Source organism: Rhamphochromis longiceps, linkage group LG17 (assembly GCF_057381845.1).
Source record: "Rhamphochromis longiceps isolate RC_006_pf linkage group LG17, R_longiceps_female_GT1.1, whole genome shotgun sequence".
NCBI lineage: Eukaryota > Metazoa > Chordata > Actinopteri > Cichliformes > Cichlidae > Rhamphochromis > Rhamphochromis longiceps.
In genome coordinates this window covers 42,654,283-42,669,170 of record NC_140573.1, presented here as the reverse complement: position 1 = coordinate 42,669,170, position 14,888 = coordinate 42,654,283, and the positions used below count along the sequence as shown (strand labels likewise).

At 43.9% G+C, this 14,888-nt stretch overlaps 1 protein-coding gene across 1 annotated transcript; it reads left to right on the top strand.

Annotated features, from left to right (window-relative positions):
* Positions 1-2,614: 2,614 nt before the first annotated feature.
* On the top strand, positions 2,615-14,587 carry dera (deoxyribose-phosphate aldolase (putative)). Its single transcript, XM_085386775.1, has 9 exons — positions 2,615-2,828; positions 8,549-8,646; positions 8,858-9,005; positions 10,080-10,175; positions 10,268-10,402; positions 10,738-10,866; positions 13,019-13,131; positions 14,087-14,236; positions 14,317-14,587. The coding sequence occupies exons 1-9, from the start codon at positions 2,798-2,800 to the stop codon at positions 14,371-14,373; spliced, it is 957 nt and encodes a 318-aa protein (XP_085242901.1). The 5' UTR covers positions 2,615-2,797; the 3' UTR covers positions 14,374-14,587.
* Positions 14,588-14,888: the final 301 nt, after the last annotated feature.

Genomic DNA, 14,888 nt, shown 5'->3' with positions numbered 1-14,888 from the left:
AGCAATAACAAAGTATGACATAAATTATTCTGTAGCAATTACACAAGAATATCCAGTAATGTCCCTGCCTACAATTAAACACATTCACTTACCAAAAATCGGGGCATCTGCGGCGGCAGCCTTTGACCACAAACTGAGTCTCTGCTCGGTGACATTCGTCTATCCTGGCCTGAAAGGAGACGCTACCGGCAGACTGCAGCGAGAACTGCCAGCATCTGAGCCAGACTCTGTCTGTCTCATCATGGTCACTAAATGCACAGTAATGGCAGGTTTGTAATAAGGCAGATCGCGCTAACATAATATGCACTGTTAGTTGATTATTTACCTGCCGCATTAACGGGAGAGGACGTGCAAACGTTACCGCTGCTGCTGGTTGAGATTCACGAGTCCGGAGTGGAATTAAAAACACGACATTCATTTAAGGTCATCGCGTGTTTGTGAGCAAATGCTTTTGCATGTTCGTAGTGTTTCCTCCCTTAAATGAAATCTCTACTTTTCAAGTATTGCAAGTTGCCCTGTTGTCATCCGTTCTCGTAAAGTATAACCAAACTTTTGAGCGTTTGAGCCGCCGTGTTTCCTGCCAGGTAAATGACGCTCCGCAATGTGGTGACGTCATTCGGGGAAACTGGAATCGATAAGGGAATCGTTTGTAAAAATGGCAAACGATTCCAAGGAATTGAGACAGTGGGAACCGGTTCTCAACAAGAACCGGGTTTCGATACCCATCCCTACTTATATGAAAGAAATGTCATATCCACAGAATCCATGAGTTCAAAGAGCGAGGGCCACAAAGGGCATCCAGCACAGAAGTCAAGGCCCATGAAGGGACGCTAGCCCCTTTCAAAAAATCTATGGCAAGGACATGTGCAGCTGGTGTCACCTCATCAAAGCCAATATGAGGAGGAGATGTAGCTGCTAAGAGAAGGTCTGGCCTCAGGGTCAGATGGCCTGGAACATGAGCAGCTCTTACAGGCAGAAAACAAACACTGCACCATAACAACAGAGAGTGAGACAGCTTTAACAGAGGAAAGGACCGCGTCCCTCCCTACCTGTTTATGTAAAAGACTGCTGTTGAAGACAACACCATGCAAAACAACACCCTCTCAGTCTAAGACCCTGGTGCAGGAGCCTGGACTCCCTCCAGGGACGATCTAGTTACCCTCAGCCTCCCCCTGAGGTGACACGATGCACACAGGCTGTGAGAGAGTGTCCACCACCATCTTTAACAGTCTGAGTGGCACTAAGCAATCGTTGATGCCATTGTGCCCAGTAACCATAACATTGTTTGGAAATGCCATCTGTGTCCCAGCTGAAACTGAGCGAGGCAGTGATAAAACACGGCCCCTCTGTGGTCCGACTAATGTATCCAGTCGCAAATCGAAGAAAGAGATCTGCTGACTTGGAGTTCGTGAGCTCTTTTTAAAGTTCACTAAGAAACCCAGTGCCTGAATGTGGAACAGAACCAGCGAATGCAGGAATGCAAACCTGAGAAACTGCCTGTGGCTCAGGTGTCTAGCCATGTTAGATTGTCCTGTGGACCAAACGGGATTCAAAAGCTGTCTGACTGTTAGAACTGGAACGTTTGTAGATATTTGTTCAAGACTTGCAGGGCCCATATAACCTTCAGGATTGACTGTTTGTGGGCCAAAATCACACCTGCATGCCTCTAGAGTTTCCATACAAGAGGCAACTTGAAACTGTCATCACCAGCAAAAGCTTTTCTACGAAGTATTAAATCAATTTCAGTATATTTCTCATTATTACCCTTAATTTATGGACATCTGTAGTTTGATTTCTTTGCATCCGTGGATTGGATGGGTTGTTACCAACCAACTCTGGTGAGAATTTAATATTAATAGCACCTTTAGAAATGTATTTACTTATAAAACTGGTGATGCATTCAAAACTTATTGGGGAACAACAATGAAATATAATGGGAACACTTGACATGGTCACCTGAACATTTAACACAGCCCAATTCCACCCATTCTCACAGCTAGGAGGACTGAGGCTTCTTCGTCCTGGGCGTTGGATCCTGCCAGGGGCCTGAAGGTGGGCCTTTGCTCTAAGCCGACTGGCATAGAACTCGACCAGGAGGCTGCGTTCTCACTGGTGGCACACCCACAGCGGTGGCAGTGGGCGCCACTCTCTTATAAAATTAATTTGATACATAGAAAAAAAACTGAACAAGTGAAGCATTGTGAATACCTGAATGCACCGTACTATATAAATATTCAGACCCTAGGAATCATATTTCCAGCTGAATTCAGAATTTGCTTTGGGGGTTTTGAATTAATTTAGTGGTTTGATTGCAGTACATCAGTTTCATGTCTTGCACTTGAACTATGTTAAACTGCACTGTCCCTTTTAAATAAAATAAATTCAAGTTGATTTGAATATATGTGACAAAATTAGGATTTATTTTGTGTATCCATTCTGCAATTGAAACGTCATTAAAAGCCTGCGCTACACTGACATCTGGTGGAGGGTCAGGCAAACAGGAAAGGTAAATGAAAACTAGTTCATGCCAGTGCTGCTTTTATTTTGAAAGTGTGACTTTTATTTGTGTAGACGTGCAGGTGAATCCTCATGTCGGATGCAAAGAGAAAGATTAATACCACATGCCGCTGCGCTCTGAAATATCTTCCGTTTCTTTTGTCACACACAAACTTCTACCCTCGTTGGCGTTTGACTTTCCTACGAAGAACACATCCGGGCATTTTGAGCGCACTTCATACGTATTTTGGCTGCGACTGATGACGAAGTTCACAAACGACAGCGTTCTCTGTGGCGAAACATGTCACCCAGAAATCCGGGTACGACGCTCGGTAAGTAAACGCATGTACGGGCAGAACGTCCGCAGTAATCGTGCTCCCACGTTACCGTGACCCAATAGCACGATGATTTTGTTACCAAGGAATATTCACGTCGTCATTTTGCTTTGCGCAGGATTTCACGCTGAAACTTTGAGTGTACGATGCTAAGTTAGGACAGGTGAAGTCAGTGAAGCAGTTAGAGGTGACTGACCCTGAGAGCACGGATGTTACTGCACACTAACAAATAGAACCGGAACAAGCAAAGGAAGCGTTTTAATCCTGCTTTCCGACGTGTAGCTAGTTTTTACTGAGCAATCATGTGACAGCTGGCTCTACTGTGTGATTGAATACTCATGAGGTCTGATTAAGACCTAACACAGCACTGCGGTCTGCTGACAGTTTGTTTCGGACTAGAAAGAAGAGCACGTGGGTTTACCTCGTGACACTACAAAAGTTTAAAGAATGACAAAGTTGATTTATATTCTATATTTCCACAAATGTCCTGCTGTTATTATTCTTCCCACTCACTCCTTCTGTGATTTGACGATGGCCACCTCAACATCTACACAGTACACTTTAAGTAACCTGCGCTCAGAGTGGATGTTTGTCAATCCAACCAGAGTCACCTGTGAGGCACCTGCACCTGTACTCTAGTGTATTTGTAAGGGATGAGCACAGAGGTCGTATCTGATGTATGAACATGAGATCAGGTCAGAATGAATCCAGACGTGTCACAGGTTAACCTGGCGGTCACATTAACAGTTTGTGTTTTCTGACATTTGTTGAGCTGATGGAAAAGTTGCATCTGAAATTATGTGACATAAAAAACACGTTACTCTTTATGCTCGCTGCTCTTCTGCAGTGCTACATGCTAAAGTAACATGAGCACAGCTTATAGACACCTGACTATGGTGCTATACATTATGCATACATTTCATTGTCTTGTGTCTTTCATCTCTTTGTATTTGATAGGCCCTTGTGACTGACAGACCATTTACTCAAGTAAAGTACAGATACCTGAAAATTCTACTTAAGTATAGTAACTAAGTACTTCCCACCTCTACAAATATGTTTAAAACAACGACTGATGAAAAACTCAGCATTTTCATTCTTTCAGACTGTTGGTGTGCCACAGAAAACAATCCGACACTACCATAAAGGAAAACACTTAAGCCCTTTTCCCATTAGTACCTACTCAGATTGACTGGTTTCCATTACCTAATGTGTGTGGTTGTTGTTATAGCAACGTGACCATTGTCCCATGACGTAATTGGTACACAAACACTACAAGAAAGGAGGTCGTCGACGTGAGGATACACCTGCTGCTCGGTGTGTCTTTTTGTCACACTCGGGGACCGTGGCGTTGTTTTTGTAGCCTTTCCTTCGTTGCCTGGGTTCAACAATGGTGCTTTTGATTTTCATGAACAAGACGCTCTCATGACTCACCGAGTGATGCCACTGACTAGCCAATCAGTGGCATGCAGTCTGATGACATCACATTTTAGTACCTGCTTGCATCACTTTGTAACCCCAGGTGAGCAGGTAATATATTAGTACCTCATACCAGGTACTACGACCAACTGCAAAACCCTGAAAATCGCAGCGAATCATGGCGAGTCGATCTTAGTAGGTACTAATTAGGGCTGCCACAAACGATTATTTTGATAGTCGACTAGTCACCGATTATTTTTGCGATTAGTCGACTAATCAGCTCATCATCCATTGGACGTAAAACTACAGCTTATTGCACCAGCAGCATCTGCTCTTATATAACTATCATTAGCTTACAGCTTTAAGTGTGTAAGGTCTGTGCTAACTAAAAATAAAGACAAGATGATAGTTTATTAAATTTTAATGAAATTTGCAGATTGTTTCGGTGAAGTTTAATAAACTCCTTGCTATCTAAAATATAACAGGACACCGGAGTAAATTCTCCAGCATCTCACACTTCTGATAATCAGCTGTCTGCTTGATGTTTATTCAGCTGTGTAAAAACTATAACTTTAATCTCAGCCAAACCGATTTACTCAGGAACAAATAAAATACTAAAGAAAGCCAAACAATAACATTTTTAAGTTATCTAAGTGACTCATATATCATGTTTAACCTGAGTAGACAAAGACAGGCTTTCTAACACGTGTGGGGTCCGGTGTTATCCCCGGCTCTAGTGAGCCTAGCCCCCGGCTAGCTATCAAGCTGGTGGGTAACAGACGTCTCCGAAAACGTCGGAGCGCTCTTGAAAATATGCGGTGTCTTGATAAACTGAGCAGATATTTGAGGTTTACACAGCTACATTCTCGCCTGAAAATATCTTAAGTCCTGCCATCTTCTGTTTCAGTGCGTTATTACACTCTTAAATCCTACTACTTATTTCTTACAAAGCTTCAAACGACGCGTCGACTATTAAATTAGTCGTCGACGAATTTGATAGTCGACTAATCGTGGCAGCCCTAGTTCTAATGGAAGGGTACAGGCAGGGTGTTGGTGTTGATTGCCCGGATCTTGTTCTTTCCAAGAGCGAGCATTCCCAAGATCTTGGGTATTTGGTGGTTTCGGCTCCTCTTCATGGTTCCCATTCACCTGCAAGATTCTAAGGTACTTGTAGCCGTCCTCAGTCTGCAGTGTCACCTACTGGTAGTACAATCCCCTCATTTCTGACCATTTTTTTGTCTCTTTGTTGCTCCAACTGCACGTCTCCAATATGAAAGAAATTCTCATGTCGTTTCTGTAGAGCCTCATTCACTCCCAGCATACAGCTTGAAGCCATCCATGTTAGGGCTGCAGCTATTGATTATTTGAGTAAATAAGTTTGATTATTCCATCGATTATTTTGATAACAAATACTTTGGTCTTATTAATGAGCAATAATAAATATTCAAACGATGAAAAACGGAGGTCTTTCAGAATAAACTATTCATTGTATGGTTTACCTCAACTTACTCTAAGACTTACCGTATTTTTTTGGACCATAAGGCACTTTAAGCAAAACAAAACAGTCAGATAAGTCAAATTTTACTCAGCTCATTCTTCTTGCTTCCTCCACTTCTGTACCATTGATTCATTAATGTTGAATTCTCTGCAGCTGCTCTATTCCATGTTGTTGCAGTACATTAATGACTAACCTCATATTGTGGATGGATTATCTCAGTTGTTCTCCTGACTGAAGTTTGGTCCGTTTACAGCATCCTGCCATGCGATTGCATTTGTCTCTAACTAGGGCTGCTCAATTATGGCAAAAATGATAATCACGATTATTTTCACTGACATTGAGATCTCGATTATTTGATGATATTTATTTAACAATAACAATGTGTTGAATAATGACTTTAAAGATTGTCAAAAAATAATATAAAATAGTGTGCAAATACTGATAACAGTGCAAATGTTTGCAATATAAAAAATAATTGAAAAATGTAAACATTAATGTTTAGTGAACTTTGCAGTGTTGCTCTGTGGTGCAGCTACGACACTGTAGCAAAGTTTACACACTGTGTCTACTTGATCCACGTCTGACTGAACCCATAATGTTTCCACACCACTGGAGCTTTTTTTTTACCTCTTTTCAACCAACTGCAGTCACTCTCCTCTCCAAATAACTTCTGCTTAGCTTTCCGAGCTTCCCTCTGGTCCTCTTAATCAGCGGTCCCCAACCCTCGGACCGGTACCGGTCCGTGAGTCGTTTGGTACCGGGCCGCGAGAGTTGAGGCTCAGGTGTGAAATGTATGGTTTTCAGGGTTTTTATCGGTTTTCAGCGTTATTTTGTTATCGTCTTTATCGTTTACTCGGTTTTCCTGGGTCTTTTCACGTGTGTTATGAATAAATTTCATTTTTTTCGGTACCGGTACTAGTTTTATTTTGTTGTATTTATCCGCGACACCTTAAAGGCCGGTCCATGAAAATATTGTCGGGCATAAACCGGTCCGTGGCACAAAAAAGGTTGGAGACCGCTGCTCTTAATTGTTGTGACGCCTGTTCGAAATGCAGAGAGGTGCGTTCGATTTGCCACACGGAGCAGTGTGAGAGTAAAGCACGAGGGAGGGGCTAATAATCGGCTCAGTCACTTTTAATGATCGTTGAAAGCCCAGATTGTAATCGAGATTAAAATTCGATTAATTGAGCAGCCCTATCTCTAACTATCGGGAACCCTCACGTTAACTTTTATCGAGTGGAAAAAAAAGTTAGCATTCAACCTCCAGCTTCACTGTGTTTATGCTATGCTAACATAGCTGTGTTGCTAGCCACACGTAGCACATCATTATATAGCAGCTAGCCAACTTCAGTAACCCTACAAACGTCACTGCTGTTTAGTTTTCTCTCTTCATTTATGTTGGAAGTGATAGCAGAGCTGTACGTTTGAATGCTTCAGAAATCTCTCAGTCAGAACATGCTATATCATGTTTAGGTGGAAGCTAGCGAGCTAACTTCCTGCTAACTTCTAACTCTGTTAAATGTCATAAATTCTGTTTTCATGGATGCCTGGATGTTAAACTTAATTGTTACACCTGGTAAAGCAGCAAAGCTGATCGTTTTATTAAAGATGAAAGACTTTAGACAGTTTTAACTCTCAGTGATGCTGCAGTGTTCGTTTGACTAATGGCGTCAGACTTAAACACCAGATTGTTCCAGTATTACTGAGTCTCCAGCCTTTGGCGGCTGTTCTCATGTTGTTCCCCTGATGCTGAGTTTCTACCTTGTATGGCTCAAAGCTGACTTACTCTCCTGGTTTCTCTCTGGTGTTCCTCTTTGGGGCAGATAGCTGTGAGTCTTTGTAAGATTCAAGCTTCTTTGTCACGTGCATAGTTATACAGATATAACACGCAGTGAAACGCTCCTCAACTGTGCAAAAAAGAGAGACAGAACTTTATATACAGTGAATGAGTATTTACAAAGAGGACATTATGTGCAGCAAGTGGGTGGCATTATATAAATAAAGATAAGAGGCCTCACATACAACAGTTTGTTGTGCTTAGACACCTCATGCTCACGTCCCTCTGTGCTGCTTTGATCTCTGCCTCTGGTATCGAGAGGACATCTGATTGAAATACTGTTGAAATCTCCCAATTCTTTGAATCTTTGGGCTGAAGGAAGGACAATACTCGGTGTATTTATGCTCAATCAACAATCATTTATTTCCATACAATTCAATACTTAAGAGCATAAGGACCATCATGATGGGGAGACCTGCCTGAAGAGGGTCACAGCAAGTCTCAAAATGGTGACGGGTTGCTCAGCTTTTTATAGTCTCTAGTGGCCCCCATCTAGTCGTAAAAGCCAAAACATCACATTCTTTCTCTGTTACAGCGCCTAAGTTATGACCTCGGCAGTTGTTTCTCTGCTTTCTGTAAGGTGGGGGTATGGAATGTGGTCTGTCTATCTCCCCTGTCTTAGACACAGAGTCTCCTTCTCTTCATGATTCAACAATTAAGCATGTCAAGAAAACAGTGTAACACATTCCCAGCCGATCAAGGATACAGAGTGATGCACATTTATCTAATGAACTAATATGTGAATATGTTCTGTTAACTCAAAAGTATAATGAGAACTAAACTACATACAGCTCACACACTCTATATTAAAGGGTATAATATGATCTACAGCAGTATTCTAATTCAACTACTTTGATTACATATATAAGGTAACATATGATAACAGAATAATATCACAATACTCTCTGTGTGTTTCAGCCACTTTAATAAAGTGAGTTTGTTTCTGTTCTTCTGTGTTCATAACAGACCTGGAAAGGATATCCAAAGTGAGAGTGAACACACAGGCTGTGTTGAAGAGGGCTCAGTTTATCCAAAGACAGAAGATCCCCAAGAAACAGTGGCAGGTGAGCTGTGCTGTAAGCTGTGGTGCACGATGACAACAAGCCCACGCTGTCTTAACTTGTAACACCAAAATGCATTTATGTGTACGTACATGTAAGCACACCTCTGTGGTCATAGACAGTATTAACTATAAGGCGGGTTTCAGGGCTACATTTTTAACATGTCTCACGGTGTATCCTTCTCTGAGCACTGTTTCCTTGTGTGTCCTTGCAGGCTGCGTGGCTGCTGAAGGCCGCGACCCTGATCGACCTGACCACTCTGGCCGGAGACGATACGGCCTCCAACGTGCACAGGCTCTGTTTGAAAGCTATCCAGCCAGTTCGATACGACCTGCTCAAGAAGCTTGATATGCACGACAAAGGTCCGCCCTCACGTCTGTCAGGAAAACTGATCAAATGAAAACAAGCGTTAGTGTCATAAAATAATTATTAGTAAATAATGAGCTAGCGTATCCTGTCACGATAGCTTCAGTGGTGCTTAGTATTAATTCTCAACGTCTCTCTGCTGTTTTGAATATTGTTGTGTTGAGCATCATTAGTGTAAAAGGAATCACAACAAATTTGTATTCATTTGCAGTTTTCCCAAATCATGCCAGCAAAATCCCGTCGGCATCACGTGAGAAACAAGTAACGGCTGTTTCCATGTTACGATTTCACCTGTCAGGACATAATGTGTAAATCACAGGTCGCAACATCGGACAAATATAATCCTGCATCAACAAAAAGCCGTGAAATTTATTTATTTAACACAAACAAAAAGTCGTGTGTGGCAAAACTAACCTTACTTTAAAAGCAGATTTTCCTGTTTGCTGAGAAACAAAATAACCATTAACCGTTGTTGCTGCGTCCCAGTCAAAGTCCAGATCAGGGACGTGACGGGTCATTAATTCTAAAAGAACCTCTGAGAGCCTCTAACACCGGGCTCACTGGATGAAATAAAAAGATATTACACGTGCATTTTAAGTTTAATCACGTTCATCGTTAATCCCATAATGTTTGAAACGTGCGTTACTCTGCACACACAGTGTTGGTCTTTATTAGTGTCCACGTCTCTGTGCAGAACAGGGTTACACATCACTGTGGTTACGCGCTCATGTTCCAGTTTGCTCTGACAAAGACGCACAGCTGCTTTTTCCCTTTAAAGCCAGTGTGAACAGAGCGTTGGTGGTGAGGACGGCTGTCGCTCATTTATTCACAGACAAAGTCAAACACAGGAGGCTTTGAACCATTAACATCTCACAACCGCATGAATTCAAATGTTTTATTTACCTTTTTCTGCTACCATGATCTCATTGATCAGTTTTATCATCCTATTTGTCATCGTTACCTGATGAGTAAGCATGCCAGACTGCTCAGACACTAGTCCGCCTGCAGAGGGAGCCACAGGCCAGTTTATCACCACGTTTCTTCTTCTTTGCTCTGATCCCTGATGTCAGGCGTGACAACAGCAGCGGTGTGTGTGTATCCATCTCGTGTGACTGATGCTGTCGGAGCACTTAAAGCAGCCGACTCCAGCCTTCCTGTCGCCTCAGGTAAGTCGTAGCTATGGCAACCCTGTGTGTGTAATATAGAAAATGAAAGGCTTGTGCTGCCTGGGCTCCACTGTGTTATCTGTTTCTCCCAGTGGCCACTGGCTTCCCAGCTGGCCAGACTCCACTGGAGACCCGCCTGCAGGAAGTGCGCATAGCAGTGAGTGACGGCGCGACGGAGATCGACATCGTCATCAACAGGATGCTGGCCATTACAGGACAGTGGGAAGGTATGCTGCAGCCTCACTGTCGTTACTGTGGTTGTATGGAAGGATCTGTGTGTTGAATACTGATGTCTGAGCCTGTAGTAAGAGTTTCATACGTGATGAAATGCCAGTTACAAAACAAACCATCGGCTAATCCAGTAATCCGCCCGTTTCCTGTCACTTCTGTCTGCGTCATGAGGGCAGCAGAGAAGGTGAGGCCTCCCTCCCTCAGTGTCGTCGTCCCCCCCCCCCCCCCCCCCCCCCCCCCCACACACACACACACACACACACACACACACACACACATGGGCATGCACTGAACACGTCAAGTGATTTCAGTTTCGTGTCTCCCTCTGCAGCCATGTACGACGAGATCCGTCAGTTTCGGGAGGCTTGTGGCCCCGCCCACATGAAGACCATCCTGGCTGTCGGAGAGCTCGGCTCGTTCACCAACGTCTACAGAGCCAGCATGGTCGCCATGATGGCTGGTCAGTCTCACAGCAGTGTGTGTGTGTGTGTGTGTGTGTGTGTGTGTTCATCTGATAGTTTAATTACACTTTCTAGTGAAGCTGATCATAAAATAAAAACTGCATGGTTCCAGCTTTATATTTGTTTTCTGTTAGTAATTTCAGTTTAAAGACGAGCAGGTTGGGCTGTGGATGTAATAACAAAGCACCGTGTTAATGAAACGCTGCATGTATGAAGCTTCTTTACTCCATGGAGGCCTTTTACAGATGCAACTCAGTCTGTCAAGCTCGATTTAAGGTTTTACGACATGTTTAGCGGCGTCTACAGAGTGTGAGGTCACTGGGCTGTAGTTTATATTTGCTAACTGCTGAGAGAACCAGTAACCCACTGTGTGTGGGGTCATTTACTGCCTCTGGCTGCAACAGCATCCCATCCACTTTCACTTCCTGTTGCTCGAGCTGTTCGTCGTTCTTTGTCTCGCTGCACTAAAATGTGAAAGTCTGTCTGTAGCTGTGATGTTCAGGTTTGTATAAATGAGTGGGGGGGGGAGTCTAACAGAGATTTCTGAGAGTTTGCTGATGTTGGGATTCCCAGTCGTGCTTTGGTAAGAAATGTTGTGTTTGTAGTGTGATGCACATGTAGCAGCTGCTTATGATGTTTGGGGGGAAAGACAGTTTTATTCCATTAAATGATTGCATGTTGCAGACGTCTGCTCTCTGCTCTGCCAACAGAGAGATGGAGGGAACTATTAGCAGCTACGAGCCGACCCGGTGATGTCGTGTCCTGCACAAGACTAAACTTTAAACACGTATCACACAGTTACGTCTATGACCGTTGTTGAGAACAGGGCTCCATGATGTAAATGAGCCTTTATACATGCAGGCTTCATGTCCACGTAACGCTGGGTTCATGGTTTTGATCAAAGGTGTGAAATCATAAAGATTTTTCGGCAGAGTCACAGATGCCCTTTGGGCTCGCAGCAGGAAAGGCCTCCAGTGTAAACTCGCTCTCCAGGCTCTTCACTCTGACAGCTGTTAAATGACTGAGACTAGCTTACAGAATAAGTTGATACACAGGATCTCAGACCCGTGTTTTCATTGGTCATCTGTTCTGTCGTGTCAAATGAAGCACGTGGTCACACAGGCTGTATGACAGTAGCATGTTGATCTGCTCCTAACTCTGCTTTAATAACAGCTGATCTGCACTCACTGCCTGCATACCTGCAGCGTATGTAGAAACATTTACGCCATGTAACAAAAATTGCTGACACGGGCGCATGTGCACGCACGCACGCACGCATGCACACAGGCACACATGCACACACGCGAGCGTGCTTAACTAGCTGTCACACAGGCACACGTGCACGCACACAGGCACACACGTGCACACACACAGTAAGCCGATTACGGACCTAAATTGTCAGGCGCTCTGATAGAGATCGTCATTAAAATACATTGCTTTTGTCACCACACTTGCTCCTTAATCTCCTCTTGTTCCTATGAATTGCATATGAGATTCCTGAAATTGAATGATAATTTTACCTATTAATCTCTGATATAGCCTTTTTTACCCCGCCGTTCCCCGCCAGTATCTCCCTGCCCACGCAAATGAATAGAGCTTCATTACCGCCACCCACATTTAATAACCGTTATCCATTATCTGGTAATTAAGACTCCGTATAACGAATCTTAAGGATTACGCCAGTTTGAGAAAGAGGGGAGAGAAACTGAAAAAATACATATAACATGTCTTTAATGAACTGTAAAATTTCCATCTTGTTCTGTTCGGTAATGAACGGTCATTATAACTCAGGGAGGCAGGAGGGCGGCGCCTCTTTTTTCTGCCCCTGCAGTTTGTGGGTAATCTGTTAAACTGCGTCATTTCATCTTCTATTTTTATCAGTCTAGCTGATAAAATATAATTGGCTGTGAAGGAAGGCGAGGAAAGAAATAATGATTTTTATTGATGAGCATTAAGCTGTCGTTTGTTGCAGCAGCTTACGCTTTTCTCCGGCCGCGCTGTCGGTGCAGTCGACCTGCATGGGAACGCCGGCCTCGAGCCGTTTGTCGTCCCGTCGGACAAATTTGAAGTCGAAACCCGACAGCTGAGCGATGCAACATAACCTCAGTACGTGCTTTTGTTGAAGACATCTCATCTGTTCCAACACGGCAGGTTCAGACTTCATCAAGACGTCTACAGGGAAGGAGGCTGTCAATGCTACTTACCCTGTTGCCATAGTGATGGTGAGAGCCATCCGTGACTACTTCATGAGTACGGGCCACAAGGTACAGTGGGCGTGAACACTCACTGACTGTAGAACAGTTACTACATTTATTATGTTCATGAAACCAGCATCACGTTCACTGTGACTGATGGACGGAAAGTCTTTGACATGGAAAGAAGTACTTGCATGAATGTGGAGTCATGTGTTGTATGAGCAGCTCGAGTACTCGAGTAGATGAGAAGCATTTTATCAAACAGCAGGAACTTAATTCTGCTCAGTTTCATTAAGATGCAGCAAAAATCTTAATGTAAACATTTACATGGCAGCGCTGCAAGACAGGTTGAGTCACCATGACGTGCGTCTACATCAATAACCAATCGTAGGCCAGTCGAGGCTCGCCACAGTGTGCTCTCTGTATTTAGTGTCAAAACGGACGGTTTTGATTTTAGTGCTGTGGAACCAGGTTCAAGCAAAGTTCCTCAGATTAAAACACTCTTTATTAGTTACACCGTGTTAGTTCTGACCTGCTTTTGCCTTCAGAACTTTATTGTCAGTGTTGCGACAAACAACTACTACTGAAAAAGTACCAGGTACTGTGACCTAATGGAAAACCCCGCAAACCGTGGCGATCTGAGCTGAGTAGGTACTGGTGGACCAGTAGAGCCCCTGGTCCATCAGTAACCCTGTCCCCCTGCCATGTGAAAGCCGGCAGGGGGACAGGGTTGTACTGATGGACCAGGGGCTCTACTGTGTGAAAGCTGGCAGGGTTGAAGTCACCAAAGATGGAACCTCGGGTGCTGAGTCTGTAGCCGGGCTCTGGCAGAGTGGATAATGTCGCAGCAGAGGGAGGAACGTAAACAGCCACAGAGGTCACATGGGTCCAACTGCTGGTTGACGCATGTGCACGTAACATTTTTTAGGCGTGTGTATTTCCAAGTACCACCTTTGTAGATGTGTCATCGTGCTCCAAGTGTGTTGTGTGTTTTATTGACACACGTGTGCATGCCTTCTTTTAGGTGGGCTTTAAGCCAGCAGGGGGCATCCGAACAGCTGAAGAGTCTTTGGTTTGGCTGACTCTTATCAAAGAAGAGCTGGGTGATGATTGGCTCTGTCCCGGCCTGTTTCGCCTGGGAGCCAGCAGCCTATTGGCTGACATTGAGAGGCAGGTGGGTACGCAGTAAACACGCAGTAGATGTGACATGTCTTGTTTTACACAAGGTTTTTACAGATGTTTTTGCTTGGACAGATTTATCATCAGGTGACTGGACAGTATGCAGCGTATCATGAGCTTCCCATGGCTTGAATTCACCTGCTTCACGTTTTAAAGAGAAGCTCAGAAGATCCACACGAGCCTCATTCGTAAATCTGCTGCTCCTTCAAGGTGCTTTCAGTGTCCTGATGAATAACCCAGCTGGTAATTTAAAGCTTGAAGCGAAGAATGTGATGAAGATCAAAGTTTTTTACTTGTTATAATTTAACAATCGCACTTCATAAAATAAACACGGAGTGGAAAAACAGTTTGTTTCCTGTTTATTCTTATAAATGGGGGCGATCGTGGCTCAAGAGTTGGGTGTTCGTCTTGTAACCGGAAGGATGCTGGTTGGAGCCCCGGCTCGGACAGTCTCGGTCGTTGTGTCCTTGGGCAAGACACTTCACCTACCACCTACTGGTGTTGGCCAGAGGGGCGATGGCGCGATATGGCAGCCTCGCTTCTGTCAGTCTGCCACAGTCAGCTGTGGCTACGACTGTAGCTGCCTCCACCAGTGTGTGAACGTGAGAGTGAATGAATAGTGGTATTGTAAAGCGCTTTGGGTGCCT